An 18,049-nucleotide genomic window follows, 5' to 3' on the forward strand; every position below is an offset into this window, starting at 1 on the left:
GTGCTCTGATTTTGAAATCATCCAGTCGGAGTCAAACAAAGTCAGGGATGAAGTCACATGTTTATTGTGAAGGGACTAACATTAGAAAAAATAAGGGTTAACGTGATGCAACACCATGGCACGATCAAAAAAAATAAAATAAATCTAAAGCAAAACAATTGGAGCTTCATTTCATGCGTTTTCAATCAGTAGCTTCATAACAACAACGTGTAACACTTCCATTCGGCTTTTCTTCATTTTTTAAACACTTGAATAAAGTACGAGATGAATATTTTCACTTTTTTTTTCTTCATATTGATTTTTCTGTAAAACAAATCCAGAAAAGTCCCAGAACCACACGGTGGGCTTAGCTTGTTTGATTTGCTGTTTTGTTTTGGTACTAAAATATATTATCAATTCACCCTACGTTCATGTACACTACCGATAATAAGAATGCGTAATAAATAACCCACATAAGGAAAATACAGAAGAAAAAGACATAAATATATATATATATATATATATGTATGTAAAAAAAAAAAAAAGTTGTGTCAAGACTTTGTAATACTGGCTTTGTTAAAAACACAACAATAACATCAACAAAAAATACTGTTTCGGTAAAATCAAAGAGGAAAATGCGCAAGTGCCACCTAAAGTGCGCCATTTTCAACCTGTACAACTGCGCATGTGGGAGGGACAAAAGGAAATCAAGTGTGTTAGGTTGAAATTGAACTGAAATGTTCACAAAAGGAAGATTTCAGGGAAGGAAATTGTACAAATTCTTTAAGTTGTAAACTTGACTTTTTATGGCTTCACATTGGAAATAAGACCTAAAAAATCTTGAACCTGTTTCCATTTTTGATTGAATTGAAACTTTTGAATTGATTGACTGACTTGACTGATTTGACTTAGGCAACGCGATTGCATTTTTTACAAATGACAAACGTCGACGCCAGGTGTTACCAAATCATTGTCAAGTCATTTTAGATGCGAGTTGAAAGAAAATTGAGTTAAACTGAAATGTTAACAAAATCTTTTTTTAAGTTTAAGAAGAAAATACATTTTGAAGTTGATTTATTTCAGTTAATATGTAAACATGACTTTAAGTCTAAAGAAAAACAGCAATTGTGGAAGTAAATTTAAAACGACTGCTTTATGAAACCGCATCAACATTTGGAAAGGAATAATTAAAACTTTTTACATTAAAAAGCGGAAAATTGGCTTGACCAATTGTCATGACAAACAGAGTTTAAAAATGGATGAAACTCATTAAAACTGTTTATTTTACTTTTTTAAAATGGTCAGACAGCGAATGTATTCGCCTTGGCAAGTTTCGAAAAAACGAATAATTGTTCACATTCCGCAAAGGATTTGATGTCATGATGTGCCGCGGCTATGGTTAGCAGGCGGCCAAAAGGCGCCCACGTGGCGCCGGGCGCTCGTAACAGACGGAAATACGAAAGCATCGCGGGAAAGCGACGGCAAGTAACACGCAAGGTAAAGTAACAAACAGAGGTTTGCCAAGACGATGACGACAACACTGTTCAATGGCACTTTTAACAGCACGCAGGTCTTGCATAAGGCAGGGGGCGCCACCCATTTTCTCATGGCTGGCTTGGGGGGTGGGGGGAATACTTCTTTTGTCTTCCTTAAGGCTAACAGTCAAAAATGAAAACAAACGGCAGCTAACGCCGGATAACACTGAAAGGGCAACGGATGGGGAAAACCGTAGTGCAGCGCTTTTTGTTCGTAAAACTTGAGGAAAATACTGAAATCGGCGACGTTGGCAACTCAAAACAAAGAAAAAAAGACATCAAAATGGAGTTAGTAACACGAAGCAAAGCATCTATAAACATTTGTAACACTGATAGATGTATGAGGAAGAAAAAAAGTTCAGGCACACCTGGGTGTTTGGACACAGTAGTGGACCGTTAAAAGCAGCCAACCGGAGCCGCAGCTTGAGCCAGAAGTGCAACTGGACCCTGAACCGCCGCAGTTGGACATTGCAGACGGGCTTCCCCCCATAGAATACAACTCGAAGATATGCATTTTTAAGTGCAGTGTGGCCCCACATATTCCAGGGCCAGCATTTGCCAAATCACCAATCGAATTTGGGGGGGCGATTCTCTTCAAGAAAACACAATGGTTTGTTTGGACAAAGTTAGTGCTTTGCCGCCATCTTGGGCAATTGGAAAGCTCTTTTTGGGGGCTGGGGTGGGGTGGGGTGGGGGCTACCAGACACTGTCAAGTCATTTCTTGTCCGAAGTACTAACTGAGTAAAAACAGTACGTCAGTCAACAGGCTGTCACAGTTTCCGTGTCATTTTTCGATGGGCCAGTGCATTTTTCAAAAGGGTTTCTATTCCCCACGAACTGGAGCTGGAGCCAGAGGAGTAGAAGCTGGCGTTTCTCAAAGCGTGGGAGGTTGGGGTGTCGCAGCTTGGTCGTCGGAGGATTCCTCGCTGTCCGACCAGTCCCTGATTCTTTTGTACGCACAGTCGGCCATCTGTTCCAGGTGGACGCCGGCCGCCTCCGCCTGGTCCGCCTTGTCCTCGACGGGCGCCTCCTGCGTCTGGTCGTGCTTCAGCTCCACCTCCACCACCTGGCACGCAAACTCGTCCACGTCTAGGTCTTTCTCTTTCTCTTTCTCTTTCTCTTCTTCCACTTCCCCGTCATCGTCGTCGTCGCTGTCGTTAAAGCGGCCCTCGTAGATTTCGCACTCGCCGTCGTCCACCTGCACCACCCGGATGTCGTCGACGCACACTGCTTCGTCGTCCTCGCTCTCGCCGACGTCCGAGTCCAGCGCGGCGTCCGGACTGCCCGCCACCGTGGCTGCGCTATCGCCGTCCGGGCTGAGGCCGGAATCGGAGCCGTCCCGCTTGCAATAGGAGTAGCGGTGGTTCATGTGCTGAGAGTAGGAGCCGGAGTGCGAGAAGCGCTTGCCGCACTTGTTGCACTGGTAAGGTTTCTCGCCCGAGTGGAGGCGCGAGTGCTCGATCAGGTGGTGCTTGTGCTTGAAGGCCTTCTTGCACACCGGGCACTGGTGAGGACGCTTTCCTGCAAATACAAACCCAAAAGTCACAAGTGATGTGATGACGATGCCACCACGCGAGTCCTAAAAAGTCAGACTCTCGCCCCTCCTACCAGAGTCGGCTTACCTGTGTGTTCGTATTTGTGCCTGAGCAAGGAGCTCCCCTTTTGGAAGACCTTGTTGCACAGGTCGCAGGAATAGACGCCGTTTTCCAGACGCGGCTTCTTCATGAGCGATATCTCCTTCTGCTCATCCGCCACGGCGTCGGCGCTCTGTTCGGGCGTCTGCGCGGACAAACAGACAAAGAAAAGTTCAAGTCTGGGTCAGCTTCAGAAAGCCCTTCTCCACAGAGCTCGTACCTTGTGCCCGTTGAGCACGACCGTCTCGGCCGCGCCTCCGGCCGTGTTGGCGTAGGTGTAGGTGAGCTGCGGAATGAGGATGGTCCGCTTGGCGGAGCCCCCCATGGCGCCAAGGCACCCCACCGCGCCCTGACCGGCGATAGCCACCAGGGTGGGCAGCTGCGGGCTGGGCACGATGCTGAGGGCAGTTGTGCTCCTTTGAGGCGTGGCCACGTAGACGGTGCGACCGCCCACCTGCTCCTTCCTCAGGCAGGTCAGATTCAGGGTGGCGGGGGACGCGCCCTCGGAAGGTGCGGCGGCGGCGCAAGTGGCGGCAGTGAGGGGCTTTGGGAGGGACAGGTCCAGAGGTTCTGCCTGGGACTCTGTAACCTCCGGGTCCTCCGGCTCGCTTTTGACGATGACCAAGTCGCTGGCGTTCAACGAGGGGGAATCGGAGCGGGATCCGGACGCGGCTGGCTTGCCGGCGTCTACCGACTCAGAGTTGAGACGCTGAGCCGTCCCGTCTCGGCAGCTCTTTGTCCCAGAGTTCCTCTTGGCAAACCATTTCTGCACCACGCCCACGGGAATTCTAACCGAGTCCGAGATCTTCTCCAGCTCGGCCCGGTCGGGGTTGGCGTTGGAGGCAAAGTAGGTCTTCAGGAGGCTCAGGAGATCGTTCTCGGCCGGCTCCTGCTGCAGCGTCACCCCGGCGTCGCTGAGCAAGTCGGCGAAGGACGGGTCCAACGCGGCCGAGTCCACCGCCTCCCCGTTGGCTGCCTTGTGGTGCTGGAGCAAGTGCAGCGCCTCCAGGTGCTCGGGGCACTCGTCGCAAAGTGAACAAGCGCTGGAGCCGCAGTCAGGCGGAGCCGCCTCCGCCTCCACCTCTTCTGTCTTGACGCTCACCGCTTGCTCTGTTTTTGTTTCCGTGATGAGCACAGACTCTTCGGGCTCATCTTTGACCAGGCTGAGGTCCACCTCGGGAGCGGGCGGCTTATCCGCCGTTCTGGTCTGGACGGGTGGAGCCGGGGCAACGTTGTTTTTGACAAAAAGTGGCACGGGTTGGGCGGGGATGCTGGAAGTGGCGGCCGGCGCGGGTCCAATGCGGTAGTTGATGATGATTTTGGTGGTGCCGTCGTGGTCCACGAAGGCGGGCAGGCTGATGATCTGCTGCTGAGGTTGCTGTAGCACGATGCCCGGCTTGCCCTGCACCGAGGCCCCGTTGGGTGGTCCCAAAACCTGCCTTAAAACGTTGCCATCCAGAGCCACCTTCAGGACGTTCTGCAGCTCACTCAGGTTGATGTTGATAGGCGGCACCAGACCCACGGTGGGGATCACCATAGCCACGCCCTGAGATAGGGCTTGGGGCGCCGTCCCGTTGGCCGCCGGTGTCGCCGGTGCCGCCGGCTTGCCGGGGTGCTCGCTCGCCTCCGATTTGATTTGCGTGACGGGGAGCTGCTCTTGCAAGGGTTTGCTTTCCAGCCGCAGAACGTCGACGATGGGCGGCGGCGAGCCGACGGCCTTGCGGGTCAGGCCGTTGGGGTCGCTGGCCGCACTCACGCACTTTTTGCTACTGATGTGCGAGCTGTACGAGCCTGAGTGGGAGAAGCGCTTCTTGCAGTTGGAGCACTCGTATGGTTTCTCGCCTAGAAAGCAAAGCAAAACAAAACAAACAACCGCAATGATGTCAAAGGTCAAAATCAAACAATCTCCGAAGCCATACTGGGGAAACCTCTAAAAGCGGGTCTCAAAATATCAGCTCAATTCAGTCTTGAGTGTCACTAGTCAAACAATCCAATTCAAATAAGAAGAAGGGAGACATACAGCCCAATGATTTTACAAATGCTTTCTTTTTACATTCCAGCCAGTGCAAGTTGCTGAACAATCAGACTCACCGCTGTGAATGCGCAGGTGCTCCTTCAGGTGGTGCTTGTACTTGAAGGCCTTGAAGCACTCTGTGCACTTGAACTTCCGAGCGCCTCCTCCGCTTCCGCCGCCGCCAGACGGCTGCACGTGACGCTGAGGCGGCAACAAAAAAAAAAGAAAAAAGAAAAACACGCCGTTAGACAAAGCAAAATTTAAAGGAATTAGAACCAGCCCTACTAATGCTATAGAGAAGCGAGCGAGGCAGGTGACAACACGTGTCACCAAAAAGGAGGTACCAAGCTCAGCTGGACTGTTTCAGCCAGGGCATATGAAACCAAATTGTCAGAATACGAAATAAATAAAAAAAATCAAGATTCGACTTGAACTACTACTGTAAAGGTGGCTTTGGCTTTAAACAATCGAGGTGGTGGGGTGGCACCTGCGCCTTACTTCAGTTAATCATTCGTTATCTAGCATCCAACTGCTTCTTCAGCTTTGTTTGACTTTTTAACGGTCAATAGTGGAGCTATCAAAAAAGCAAAAACCTGGCCGTGGTATTAGTTCCGTACACCCAGACAGTCAACAATTTCCAGTTCTTCCAAAGACAGGAATGCTGTCTTTCAACTGGAATGGGTTCTTTGGAATCCAAGCCAGTTTCGCTTCAGATTTGGTATGACACCTGATCATCATATCCCTAAACACACATTTGTGACCAGCTGGAACCAGATTTAAAAATGGCTGATGCTAAATTGTGAAAGATGCCAAGTTTGAAGAAAAAAACGGTGGTTGTCCCGACCTGCTCCTTGTTGCCCCGGTGGTGGCTCATGTGCCTCTCGAGTTGCGAGCGGTACGTGAAGGTGTAACTGCAGTGCGAGCATCTGTAGTTGTCTTCGCTGGTCTCGTGCCGGTACTTGATGTGGTCCTTCAGCGAAGCGTTGCGCTTGTAGCCCCGCGAGCAGTACGGACACGTGTGCAGCTGGAACGTGTCCGGCGTGCCTGCTGGAAAAAATCAAAAGAGTCTGAGCTTCTGCTAAGTTCACTCCCAACTTCTGCTGGATCTGTTTCTCCAATGACAAACAACACAGACTATCAGGAGACTGCTGCAGAAATGCGTGTCCTCACTGGTTTCAACCCTAAGTGTGCAGAAGGGTGCCAAAGATTAGGTTTGTTTCATTGAAGACAAAATTGTCTTTGATGTTGACAAAAATGACTTGTTGGTGAGTGGCACAGTAGAGCTCACAATATTTGCTCATGTTACCGTTTTCGTCAGCGCCCCCCGTTTCTGTGGGACTCTGCTCATCGTCAGCAGCTTCCTTGTGGACGGCGGCCGAGTCTCCTTTCCGGATGATCTCCTGCTCCTCTTCTTCCTTCACGACAACCTGCCCCTCCATCTTTCCGTCGCCTCCTCGTCCATCTTCACCTTCTTCTCCGGACACACGCTGATCCTCTTTCACTGAAAACGCACACAAAACATGCTCGGAATGATTCCGTCTGGGGAAAAAAAAAGCTGCTCTGCAGAGACACCGCTAGAGGGCACTAAAAGCCAGAAAAATAAGTTTGGAAACCTGCTTTAAGGTTTTCAATTAGGGTCTTCCTTCCTTTCTAAGGTTATTTTGGAATCAAATGTTTTTGGTTTCCGTTGCATGGACTCCACGTTTTAGCCAGGTTTGTCCACATCATTAGGCGTCCCAATACTTGAGTTCAACGTGTTCTACCTCCATTCCAAGCGCCATTGTGTGCTAATACTGCGTCGGCGGCGTCTGTTGCTTCTTTGGCATGGCGGCGGTCCCTCCTCGCCACAGCGGCGTCCAGCGGGATTTCGTCCTCCACGATGTGTAGCTTGTCGTCATCGTCCGAATCGGAGCTGCTGGCCTCCAAGCCGCCGTTCAAGTTTGTCACTGTGGGAGAGAGACAAGAGGAAAAGAATAAAGACAAAGCCAGACATACATGATTGTTGCTGTCTCTGTATAAGTGTAAGCTATATCCTTGTTGCTCATTATAATGGCATGCATATAATGTGCATGCAGCAGCAGCAGCATCTTATGGTGAAGGGCCCGTCAATCAAAGCAGATCTCCCCCTCTCTCCCTTCCTGGCGAGCAAGCACGCCAACCGATGACCCCGAACAACAAGTCACGAGCAAAAGACGTGGGTACACTAAGTAGCGCGCGCAAACACAAGGAGAAAGGAGAAGTCCGTGAGCGCTTGCCTCAGGTGAGCAAAACTGACATGATGCACGTCACCAGAGCACAACTAATGAGTGTGTGTGTGTGTGTGTTGACCCGGTGCAGCTGTGCAGCGTAGGAAGCCAGCCAAACCCCAACAGACAACTACCCCACTGTGTGTGTGTGTGTGTGTGTGTGTGTGTGTGTGTGTGTCTGCAAGTAAATGTGACCAGACTTCGACACAGAGAGCAGCTGCTGGCTCCTTAAAGGCCATTTTTTTTACTTGATAGCTCATGGCAAGAACACCGCTCCTATCATGGCAATTCAAATCATGTTATGAGTGTATTTCAAAAAAGAACTTCAAATCAATTGACATCTTCCTGTCATCTCCAACTAACTCGTCAAAGCCAACACGTCTGAGGACGTCACGGGAAGTGACATACGCCCGCGCGCCCACACACAGGAAGTGACACGTGAGGTACAAACCGGTCACTTCCTGTTTCTGTCCCTTTGTCACTTCCTGCTTCTCACTCAGGTGAGACATGTAGCAAAAGTGTACATGTGCGTGCACGGCCCCACAAAGGCCCCACAGGATGTGTTCTTATTCTAAAAATAACCACTAATTATTATGTGTGTACAATTTGCTATTTAGCAGAAGAACTTTTACTTTGATGAGGTGCCGCTGCACGGGAATTCCAGGTGTCACACTAACAAGCAGTTAGCACTAGCACATTAGCATCACCGCCATCAATCAGACCCCCCCCACCCCCGAGTGGCCTCCATTAGCGCTCTTCCACGGGGATTCGTCAGTCTCTGCGGCGCCGCAACTTTATGCTGAACAGCTTCATCAACATGGACCCCGGGGACGCGCACACATACACAAACACAAACACACACACCTGTATTTCAATTATACAGCTTCTACGCTTTTGGCGGTCTCTTTTGGCAGATAATTAGACTGTATGTAAATGAAATCCATTTGGAAAAAATAACTGTTATTTTGATGATTTTGTGACACTCTTGCCGATACAAAAGTGACAAACTGATTTTATTGATGAAAACTGTACATTTGTACAATTGTGGAAGCATTTATAACAATACATTTACCACGGTAAAAAAAAGTATTTCTGTTGCTTTCTTTGGAGGATCGGGGCCCGACGAAGTCCGCCTAGCAACGAGTGGTCCTCGCAAAGCATTAAGTTAGTTGAAAGAATAAAATGATTTCAAGAGGAGCTGAAGTACAGCTGTTACATAAGTAAGTCTACCTACAGTCAGTGCTCGGTGCGGTGTGCTTCATTCCAGCCCCCCCCCCCCACCCCCCCCAAGCAAGCCCCCTTTGAGTGCAACCAGCTGCTTCTTTTGAGCCTCTCAGGCCAAAGAAAGAAAGAGAGAGAAAGGAGGACGGAGAGATATGCAAATTGAATACCGCCACAAGAGAGACGCAGGACAATCCCACCACCCACACTGGAGGAGGCAACACACACAAGCCATTATGGAATTCCTTCAACATCAATCAAATGTTTTGCTTGATCAAAACGATGCCGATTAGCCATAAAGAAGAAGCAGCGGCGGCGACGCTATCGTTCATCTGTTGCATAATTGTGAGTGTGGAAGCTGAAAAAGAAGGATTTGGCTCAACTGTAATCTGGCGCGCTTAGAAAGTAGTCGTCAAAAGTGGAGGAAAGGCTTAGAAGTATAAAAAGGAGACAGCAAACAGTCTAAAAAAAGGAAGGCCAGTTCAAAGCCATGATGCCAAAAAGTGTCAAACGTCTCGCACTCTTGTGCACTCTTTTCTTTTCCATTGCCAACCAGCAGGTGTTGTTATGGTACGGCTGCCAACGGAAGTTGAGGGAAGATGCCACCCGTGTCAACAGCGGTGCCATGCAGATCATTTGAGTCACTTATTGAAGCATGCTGATGACATCACGGCATTTTAGCCCGTTATGATGTAACGTGATTACTTAACAGCTCACATTGCGCCGACTCGCACATGTGCTCCGAAGGGGCTAACACAAAGCGTTTGGGGTGAACTCTGACCTCTTGAAGGGGGGCTGAGCGAGTGTTAGGGGTCCCAAGCAAACACTTCATTGTCCAGATGCTAAGGCCACGCCCCCACCCCCACCGCGTCCCGCCTCCGCAACACACGGCAACACCATACTAACGGGGTAGCTTAACGCTCACATTCGAGGTTTCAGCTTTAGTCTCGCATTTCCTCTTTCGGACAAAATAAGACTCATAAAGAGCGCGTGGCGTCATATGACACCAATGTTAAATTAAGGCTGACTTAGTCATAAATTCGAATGCAATAGAACAGTCGAGATAGATGGGCAATTTCAACATGTCCAATTTACAGCTACCCGGCGACGTTAACACCATATATGTTTTTACATTTTCCCCTATTTTGAATTTTACGACCTTTTTATATATTTCTTTATATCTTGACGTTCTGCTTCCATCGGCAGCTGTGCCATTTTTGCAGTAGTGGACTCAAATAAACATATCTTCATATAAATATTTGAAAAATTCAAAATTTCACGTTAAAATAATTTTTGGGTCATTTTCCTGTTTTAGCCCAAACGCGTTTTCCCTGATCATTTAATTCATTCTTGTGACACTACAACTTTTCCCTTTAGAAGCATTTGTCATTTGATCGTGTTATTAAAGGGAAGACATTTTTTTAAATCTATTTTTGATGACAAATGTATCATATTTTGATGCAACTTTGCAATAGTCGCCACACCTGACAGTAAACAAGCAACTGTTCAACCCTGGTCTATGACATCATGTGAACACGTGATTTCCACAAGGCAGGTCATCACCATCATCATCCTCATGCTTTTCATTATCATCATCAAACGGCCTCGCCTCGTGCATAGAGATAAAAAGGGGGAGGGAGAATCACCTGCGGCCATGACAGCACCTTGACTCCCCTCATCCCATCCCATCCCATCCCATCCCATCCCATCCCATGTCCCCCACCTCGTCCTCCCAAAGCCGTCAGCGCACCAGGCGCGTCACAAACATCCCTTGAAAAGGCACCTTGGCTTGGCGTAGGTTTTACATCACCTGTGCGACAGACACCACGGAGTCAAGCGAGCCTCAGCCGGCGTGGGGGACTCGACCCCACCCCAACCCGCCTCCCTCCCTCTCTCCCTCCCTCCACTGCAGTGTCGGCCGCCATTGAGCCGATAAAAGTGCGAATGAAGCGCACAGCACAATGGACGCCGAAGCACCACGCGTGGAGTACAATTTCTTTCTCACCAACCAAACGCGCAACAACAAAAAAGGAGGCGAAGAAATAAAATCACGCACAAGAGGGTCACGATGACAAAAATCCCGCGAGATTATAAAAGCCAAAAAGAATAAAAGGGGAGGAAAAAAGCATCGCTACCTGCGCAGGTTGTCATTTGCAGCCCCCTTGTGTGTGCGTGTGCGGGTCGAGAACCTCGCGACACACACGACACGAGATCCGCTTCCGGTCGAGCTTTTGCAGGTATTCTCTTAATTCGTCTTATTTCTAAGCCATCGCAGAGCCGCCTTCAGGTAAACATGAAGAAGATGAGGAAGATGGTGATGATGATGGCTCCTGGACGGACGCACCGTCGTGACGTCATCACGACAGGAGAGAGGGGGGGGGGGGGGGGGGTAAAGGTGTTCTCCACCCCCTCCCATCCGCGCGCGAATAACGGTCCCTATTAATAGCAGGCTAATACAGCACGCAAATTGTGTCATTTTTGGCTCAAAACTCACGCGCCGAATATACAGGTGCGTAAAGTACTGATGATCGGTGTCATGCGGTTTACTTTCTGTGGCGTGGAAATGCACTTCCACGGGGCTTTGCATAGAATTAGAGGATTAGTTAAGCGAGTCCCGTGTGAGCGATGACGCCGAAGATGAAAGTACATATTTTGTTTCCTTTTTACGTAATCACCTCCTCTCTTACCTTAAACGACGAAACATTTGGTGCAGCAGCAGGGAGGAGTAGCAGGAGGAAAACGAGGAGGGGGGGGGGGGGGGGGGTAGGAAGTGGCCACGAAATAATAAACATCCCATCTCTCTGCCATCACCAAGCCTCTTGCGAAAACGTCACACTTTAGACACAACTCCCGGAGCCAGGCTCCGACGATGAAAGTGACACCCACCGAGTTGTCGCAACCCCAAAGGGCAAGTCACGGCTCGGTTCGGCGGCCCTCCGGAGTCCCCCCGAGCATCGCCCCGGCCCAAGCTTTCATCCGCTGGCCGTTAACAAAGTGCGCGCGAGCGGTGGCCTCGTTGTTGTTGTTGTTGTTGTGGAGTAAAGTTAACTACAACAGTGTAGAAAGTAGTTGGAATAAATTAGAGAAGTCACAAAACGAGCGCTTGCCTGACTTCTTATAACGGATAACGGTTCGGAGAGTGCCGCCATCCAGGTATAACGGTACACCCCCCCCCCCCCCCCTTCCTTCAAAAACACACCGCCCCCCCCTTAAAGTCCACCAAAGTCTATCGCAACAAGTCCGGGAGGGAGGGTAAATGGGAGTCGGGTCCGGGTCCTGGTCCGCACGGCGGCGGTGGCCCAGCCCGGGCGGAGTTGAACACTCACCGCTGCTCCGTTTTGGGTTGGCCTGTTTTCTGCGTTTACACCTGGGGCCATCCGCCATGATCGCCTCGCTGCGAGTCTGAAACACACAGGCACTCGCGAGACACCCCCCCCCCCCCCCCCCCCCATTCCTCACCAACCCATGTGTGCTTTACGACGTCACCTTCCCCCTCCTCCTTTCCGAACACCTGTTTGCGACGCTATCTTCTGCTTTACGACGTCACACCTCCCTCTGCTAAAGAACCCGAACACCTGGTTTGCGACGCTGCTTCTCGCTTTACGGCTAACACCTTCTTAGTCTTTTCAATAAGCCCTCAACCCCTCCCTTAACCTCTTGCGGAAAAACATCTGGCTTACGACGTAGTTGGCTACATTACGGCAACACTGTTGCGTCAGTTACCTTCGAACTCATGCGCCCTCTTTGCTTTTCTTGCACTAAACACCTCTGGTTTGCGTCGCTGCATCCTGCTTTACGGTAAACACCTTATTCGTTCCCATGGATCCTCCAATTGTAATTATTTCCAGACTCTACACAAACACAACATCGTTGACATGTGCTATAGAACAAGCTCATGAAAAATAGCATGACACTTACATGATTATGTGGATGCCATTGAACAAGGCGGCCATGGCACAACATTAGGCTTGATTATAATCACACATAAGGGCCAATGCAATGAGACGAGAGTTGTTCTGGTTTAGAAAAAATGTTTTAAGCTTATCAAAATAAAAGAATATTTTGAGGGAGTAAAGTTATCCTCTTACCAGAATAATCAAATTTGTTTCAATAAGAAAATCTTACAAGTAGTTCAATAATAATAATAATGTAAATAAATATATAATAACTTTCCAGTATACAAATCATATTTTTGACTGAGTCCTAATTCTTATGAAAACCGCTTAACCTTATGAGAATAGTCATACTGTTTTCAAAAATAAAGTCAAAATAAATTAAACAAGAATAATGTCATGTTTATTCTAAAAAGACATTGCAAGATAAATCATTTTTTTCCGAGAAAGAAACTAATATTGAATTGATAGTCATATCTTCACAGGAAAAAAGTTGAAGAATAAAGTTGTCATCTTAGTTTGACATTTGTAATTACAATTATCTTTTCAATGTAAAATACAGTTTGAAAACTTGCTATTTATATGACAAAAATCAAAGTTCAATCAAAAAGTTGGTATTGCATACTAGGGGGGAGGGAGTGCATCATCATCAAATATGATGCGTTGGACGACCACTTACGCTTTCTAGACGTGCTTCAGTTCACAATTTGGCTTTGGTGTTGCAGCTCAGGCGGCTCTTGAAAAAGTCCTCCACCTTCTTCCAGGCGAGCACCTCGGCGTGGGCGTGGGCCCGGGGCTCGCCGCCCCACAAGACGGGTATGCGCAGGAACCCATGCACACCCGAGTAGCAGTGGGGCCCGTAAGGTGGCTCCAGGTGGTGCCCGGCCCGCGGGTAACACACCGTCTCCACATTCTGCTTCCCGGCTCGCCTGAGTCCACAAAGAAGAACAATTCAAGTTAAATAGGGGGGGCAAATAATAAAAAGCTATTACCGGAGTCGCGCCGCCATGCTCTCCATGTATTTCCGGCAGTCAAAGTTGAGGCCGTCCTCGGCAGCCAGAAGGAGGAGGTCGGCGGTCGCTTTCTCTATAGGGATCAGACTGGTCCGGTTCTCTTCGCTGTCGGGGTCGCCGGCGCCATACTTGACGATGTTGGCGCCCTCTGGGGTGGGTATGATTTTGCTCAGGTCCAAGGTCAAGGAGGAAAGGACCTCTTGACCCCGGTAGTGCAGAGGGGCCCCAATGTTGGCGCTGCAGGCGTTGATCCAGACCACCGCACGCACCCCGGGCACAAAAGATGCCAAGGACAGAGCGATGTCGCCCCCTTTGCAACGCCCAATCACGCCCAGCCCGTCACTACCCACCTAGAAGCACAAGCGACAACTAAGCATGGAAGAGCCAGCAGTGCCAGTCCCGCTATTTGGCAGAATCAAATTCTGATTCTTGATGTGGTCACCTTAGGATGCTGCTGTAGGAAGCGCAGGGCCTGCTGGAAGCGGTCAAGCTCTACATACTTGATGTCGGTGGGTTTGCCGAAGAAGACGGCCAAGCTCAGGACCACGAAACCTTTGTTGGCCAACAGGCTGGCTCGCTTCTCTGAGGCAAAGGGAGACACATCCAGCACGCCCGGGAAGGGACCTTCACCTAAGGAAATTGTCACCATTGGTCAGATCAGTTTCCAGAGTCAACATGGTGAAGTTTGAAACTACGCTTTCAAAACAAGGTAAGAATTTCGTGTTAGCGTTATGGCTCCTAGTAACATTGGCTTTCTAATATTTCCATGCATTGGGCAGAGTTTTACATAAAGTCTGGTTCTCACCTGGTGGTGTGAACAACACTCCATTACACTTTCCGAGGTCAACGACCTCCCGGACGACGCCCTCCCCCATCAGGACCCTCTCGTTGGTGGCCTCCGCCAGGGCTCCCCCCCGCTCCTCCTCCTCCACGTCTACGTTGTCGTGCACAGAGAACCTTACCACGAGGGGATTCGGCGCCTTCGTCCAGTGGAAATATTTGAAGGGGACGGCCGCCCGCATCGACCACAGCAGACCCATGGGCTCCACCCCCTCGTAGGTGCCACACAGGGCGGCGTCTCGGCGGAGGTCCAGCTCCCCGCTGCCGTCCGCCCGATAGACGGCCGCCGAGCGGAAGACCGTACCCCGCTCGTCGGTGGTCCGCGCCCTCAGGGTGACCACCTGCCCGGACCTCAGGCCGGCCACCTTCACGTGGACGGCCTCGTCGAAAAGGCAGCGGGCACTCGGGAGAAGACGGAGGCGCACTTGGAGCGACATGTTCAACTAAACAGGAGCGAGAGAACAAGAATCAGTCACAGCACAGTTTTTCACACCAGCAGGGTTCGAAAACTCGCAAATTCTTCCCCAAAACATGCTTCTGAACAGGCGAAAGGAAAACGGGAAAAATCCAAAATATTAATCAACATTGAGAAAAAAAATGATGAATCTGGTGTCAAACTGCAAATATGCAGATGCCGATTGTAGTTATAATATAATCACGAGTAGGCAGACAAGTCCCAGTTCTCATAGACTGGTTCTTAAACAACGTGAGTGAGCCTTTTTTTTTTTTTTTGCCGATTTGTAACAACATAGAGAACAAACACTACCCTCATTAATTTTGATGTGCATTGATTTTATGAGGTGGCAAAATGTCTAAAATGAGTTCGAGAACTCGATGTTGGTGGCTCGTTCTAAAGTTTTGTGCCGTCCTCTAACTGCAATTTTATGCAAGTGCCCTTTGGACTTGGAAAAAAATACAGTAAGTGGTTATTTGGTTGTTTACTCCAACTTGCCGTTGGGTTTGGATTGTGGATCTGTCAAACATACATTGAAAATGTATTATTAATTCCAAATAAAATGTGCATAGCACGTATTTTGTATTCGTGCATTGTGGTTTAGGAATGCGTATTCTGTGTTGGATGACAAGTTTTGCTGGTTGACACACGGTGTCTGGCTTATACTTACTTTACCTGGGAGATACTCCGCACGGTGGTATTTAAAGGACGTTTTTAAAACTAACTTACCTCGATGTTCAAAAAGCAAAATCACTTTGGTCCAGTTTAAAGTATCTGGTCTGCACTCGAAAAAAAGGCGCTGTTAAAGTTCACAAGCGTCGCTGCAAGGTACATTTGTGTGCATTTCTATGTGCAAGATTAAACAGTGATTTAACGGATCAGATACATCTGGGTTTTTTTTTTTTTTCAACGTTTGCGTACTCGGCTCAATCTGCGGAGGGAACGCCCAACTATGGATTTTTTTTGGACTACAAATTGACGTCACTAAATTGTACGGCATTCCGGTAGGTTCAGAAGAGCCAAGCAGCTGAAGAGTTGTCCTCCGAGTGGCACTCATTTTGACGACTAACGCTCCATTTGTTCATCATCACATTGTAGCTAATACCGGACTACCGTATTTAATTTAGTATGAGAGTCGTCATAGGTATGTAAACTTCAGGACCTTTTCAGACTTATATTCGACTAAGGAAAGGTCACTGTGACACAACGATGCGTGCTAGTTGGTGTTAGCATTTTTTTTTTTGTAAAACCTATCCTGATAATAAATTATACTGGCACTGATAGGTACTCATGTTTTATTATGGGAAAGTGTTATTGTGTTTTGCCAAAGTCAAATCTTTAATAATCGCTCGTTTTGTAAGCATTTACGCATGCGCAGTTTAGTCACTCGATTGCTGGCATTGCCTTCAGAGACAGTCTGAAATTACAGTTCCCCCCACACACACACAATGTTGAATTAAATTAGCACTCTGTGTCATTTAAATCGCGTGCTGCTTTCAGGGACATTGCGTCACAATACCTTCCTCACATCGTTATGTTTAGTTAAATGATCCTAACTTCCCACCTTCTGCGTAGGGGGCGGTTCTGGCTTTGTGGGTCGTGAGTTGACTCGCCTACTCCGAGACAAAGGCCACGAAGTCACAGTGATCTCCCGCCATCCGGGCCCCGGGAGGATCACATGGGTACGATGATCCAGATGTGCTAAGTATCACACCTCTGTACTTGAATGCTTTTTCTTCTTGCCTCCACCAGGGTGAATTGGAGTCATCCGGTCTCCCTCCTTGTGAGGGTGCTGTCAACTTGGCAGGGGAGAATCTCATGAACCCGCTGCGATGGTGAGCATTCTACTTGCAGAAAGCAGACATTCACCATACCTGAAATAGGAGAGGTGGAAAAACAATGCCGCCACGCACAAAAGAAATCAACAGAATGACCCAATAACCGACACCTTGCACAGTGGAATAAAAAAGAATCCAGAATTGAAGCGAGTGACAACTCCCTCTTTTTGTTTCAGGTGGAACGAAAGCTACAAGAAAGATTTATTTTCCAGTCGCATCGACAGCACAAAAGCTCTGGCGGACGCTATCGCTGCGTCCCCGAGTCCTCCCCGCTCGTGGGTCCTGGTGTCGGGAGTGGGTTAGTTCTTAGTCTGAAACGTCTTGTTTGATGCTCGCCGCTGTTTGTTTTTGAAAATGGCAGTAATTGGCTTTTGCCATGGCAGCGTGCTACAAACCCAGTCTGACAGCCGAGTACACGGAGGACAGCGAGTGGACACCGTTTGATCTCCTTTCAAGGCTGGTGAAAGAGTGGGAAGCTGCTGCTCTGCTGCCAGAGAGGATGTCAGAGACCACCAAGCAAGTGGTTGTCCGACCCGGTACGAAGTCAATCCTGTCTATTTGTGACAAATGACATTCTTGACAACAATGACGATATTTTGTCTCATCATAAATCCATCAGGGGCAGTTTTGGGCCGCGACGGCGGCGCCATGAAGCAAATGCTGCTTCCCTTCTGGCTGGGTCTGGGCGGCACCCTGGGCTCCGGCCAGCAGCCCTTCCCGTGGATCCACGTGTCGGACCTGGCCGGCATCATTGCCCAATCCCTGGAGCCGCCCTCACCCTCCGAAGCTCCACTTTTATCAGAGGCCCCGTCAGGTGCGCCGCCCTCCCGCCGCCAGGTCCTCAACGGGGTTGCGCCCGCCCTCAACACCAATTACGAGTTCACCAAGGAGCTGGGTCGGCTGCTGAGTCGTCCCACCATCTTACCCGTGCCCCCCTTTGTGCTCAACGCTCTGTTGGGCTCAGAAAGAGCTGTGGTACTGGCTCAGGGCCAGAAGGTGGTACCCAAAAGGACTTTGGAGACTGGGTTCCAGTACAAGTACCCGGACTTGGTGTCGGCTCTCAAACAAATTGTCGCCAGTTAATAAAAAAAAAAAAAGTACACAAATACCTCCTGGTCCATCATTAGGGGATAACCATGAAAACACTTGGACTTGCTCCTCACTGATGCAAAAATAGCATGTGACATGTGTTTCTATTGTATAAAAGTAAAGTTGAAATCAATATTAAGACCTTTGTTATCAGTTATCACTGTATCATAAGCAACATAGTCAAACGTTGGGGTTCCTTCCTGATCCAAATACTAGGCCAGCAACATCATTTCATGCTTTAGTGCTAGTTTTCTCCCATGGCATAGTGGGCAGTTATCTTACTGATTGAGTTG

The 18,049-nt window shown here is 48.9% G+C and overlaps 3 protein-coding genes across 9 annotated transcripts; 1 reads left to right on the forward strand and 2 right to left on the reverse strand.

Annotated features, from left to right (window-relative positions):
- Nucleotides 1-41: 41 nt before the first annotated feature.
- Nucleotides 42-12,656, reverse strand: LOC147045802 (zinc finger E-box-binding homeobox 1-like). 7 transcript variants are annotated; one of them, XM_085929763.1, is made up of 9 exons: nucleotides 12,116-12,134; nucleotides 11,956-12,031; nucleotides 6,926-7,108; nucleotides 6,469-6,663; nucleotides 6,007-6,209; nucleotides 5,240-5,363; nucleotides 3,369-4,990; nucleotides 3,137-3,293; nucleotides 42-3,035 (listed from the first exon to the last, which is right to left on the reverse strand). In XM_085929763.1, the coding sequence occupies exons 2-9, from the start codon at nucleotides 12,011-12,013 to the stop codon at nucleotides 2,389-2,391; spliced, it is 3,189 nt and encodes a 1,062-aa protein (XP_085785889.1). In that variant the 5' UTR covers nucleotides 12,014-12,031; nucleotides 12,116-12,134; the 3' UTR covers nucleotides 42-2,388. The 7 variants fall into 7 exon arrangements, with proteins under 7 accessions (XP_085785889.1, XP_085785892.1, XP_085785887.1 ...); XM_085929766.1 differs by lacking the exons at nucleotides 11,956-12,031; nucleotides 12,116-12,134 and adding an exon at nucleotides 12,548-12,656; XM_085929761.1 differs by lacking the exons at nucleotides 11,956-12,031; nucleotides 12,116-12,134 and adding an exon at nucleotides 12,353-12,497 and having other exon boundaries at nucleotides 6,007-6,206.
- Nucleotides 12,657-12,898: 242 nt separating this feature from the next.
- LOC147045803 (acyl-coenzyme A thioesterase 3-like) lies at nucleotides 12,899-15,793 on the reverse strand. Its single transcript, XM_085929918.1, has 5 exons — nucleotides 15,559-15,793; nucleotides 14,341-14,818; nucleotides 13,978-14,165; nucleotides 13,515-13,885; nucleotides 12,899-13,451 (listed from the first exon to the last, which is right to left on the reverse strand). The coding sequence occupies exons 2-5, from the start codon at nucleotides 14,810-14,812 to the stop codon at nucleotides 13,223-13,225; spliced, it is 1,260 nt and encodes a 419-aa protein (XP_085786044.1). The 5' UTR covers nucleotides 14,813-14,818; nucleotides 15,559-15,793; the 3' UTR covers nucleotides 12,899-13,222.
- A 25-nt stretch (nucleotides 15,794-15,818) lies between these two features.
- sdr39u1 (short chain dehydrogenase/reductase family 39U, member 1) lies at nucleotides 15,819-17,895 on the forward strand. The gene is made up of 6 exons (XM_085929919.1): nucleotides 15,819-15,973; nucleotides 16,405-16,511; nucleotides 16,582-16,664; nucleotides 16,844-16,965; nucleotides 17,051-17,203; nucleotides 17,287-17,895. The coding sequence occupies exons 1-6, from the start codon at nucleotides 15,958-15,960 to the stop codon at nucleotides 17,748-17,750; spliced, it is 945 nt and encodes a 314-aa protein (XP_085786045.1). The 5' UTR covers nucleotides 15,819-15,957; the 3' UTR covers nucleotides 17,751-17,895.
- The last annotated feature ends 154 nt before the right edge of the window (nucleotides 17,896-18,049 follow it).

This window comes from Syngnathus leptorhynchus, chromosome 14, assembly GCF_054491065.1.
Source record: "Syngnathus leptorhynchus isolate UIUO chromosome 14, UIUO_Slep, whole genome shotgun sequence".
In the NCBI taxonomy this organism is placed as follows: Eukaryota; Metazoa; Chordata; class Actinopteri; order Syngnathiformes; family Syngnathidae; genus Syngnathus; species Syngnathus leptorhynchus.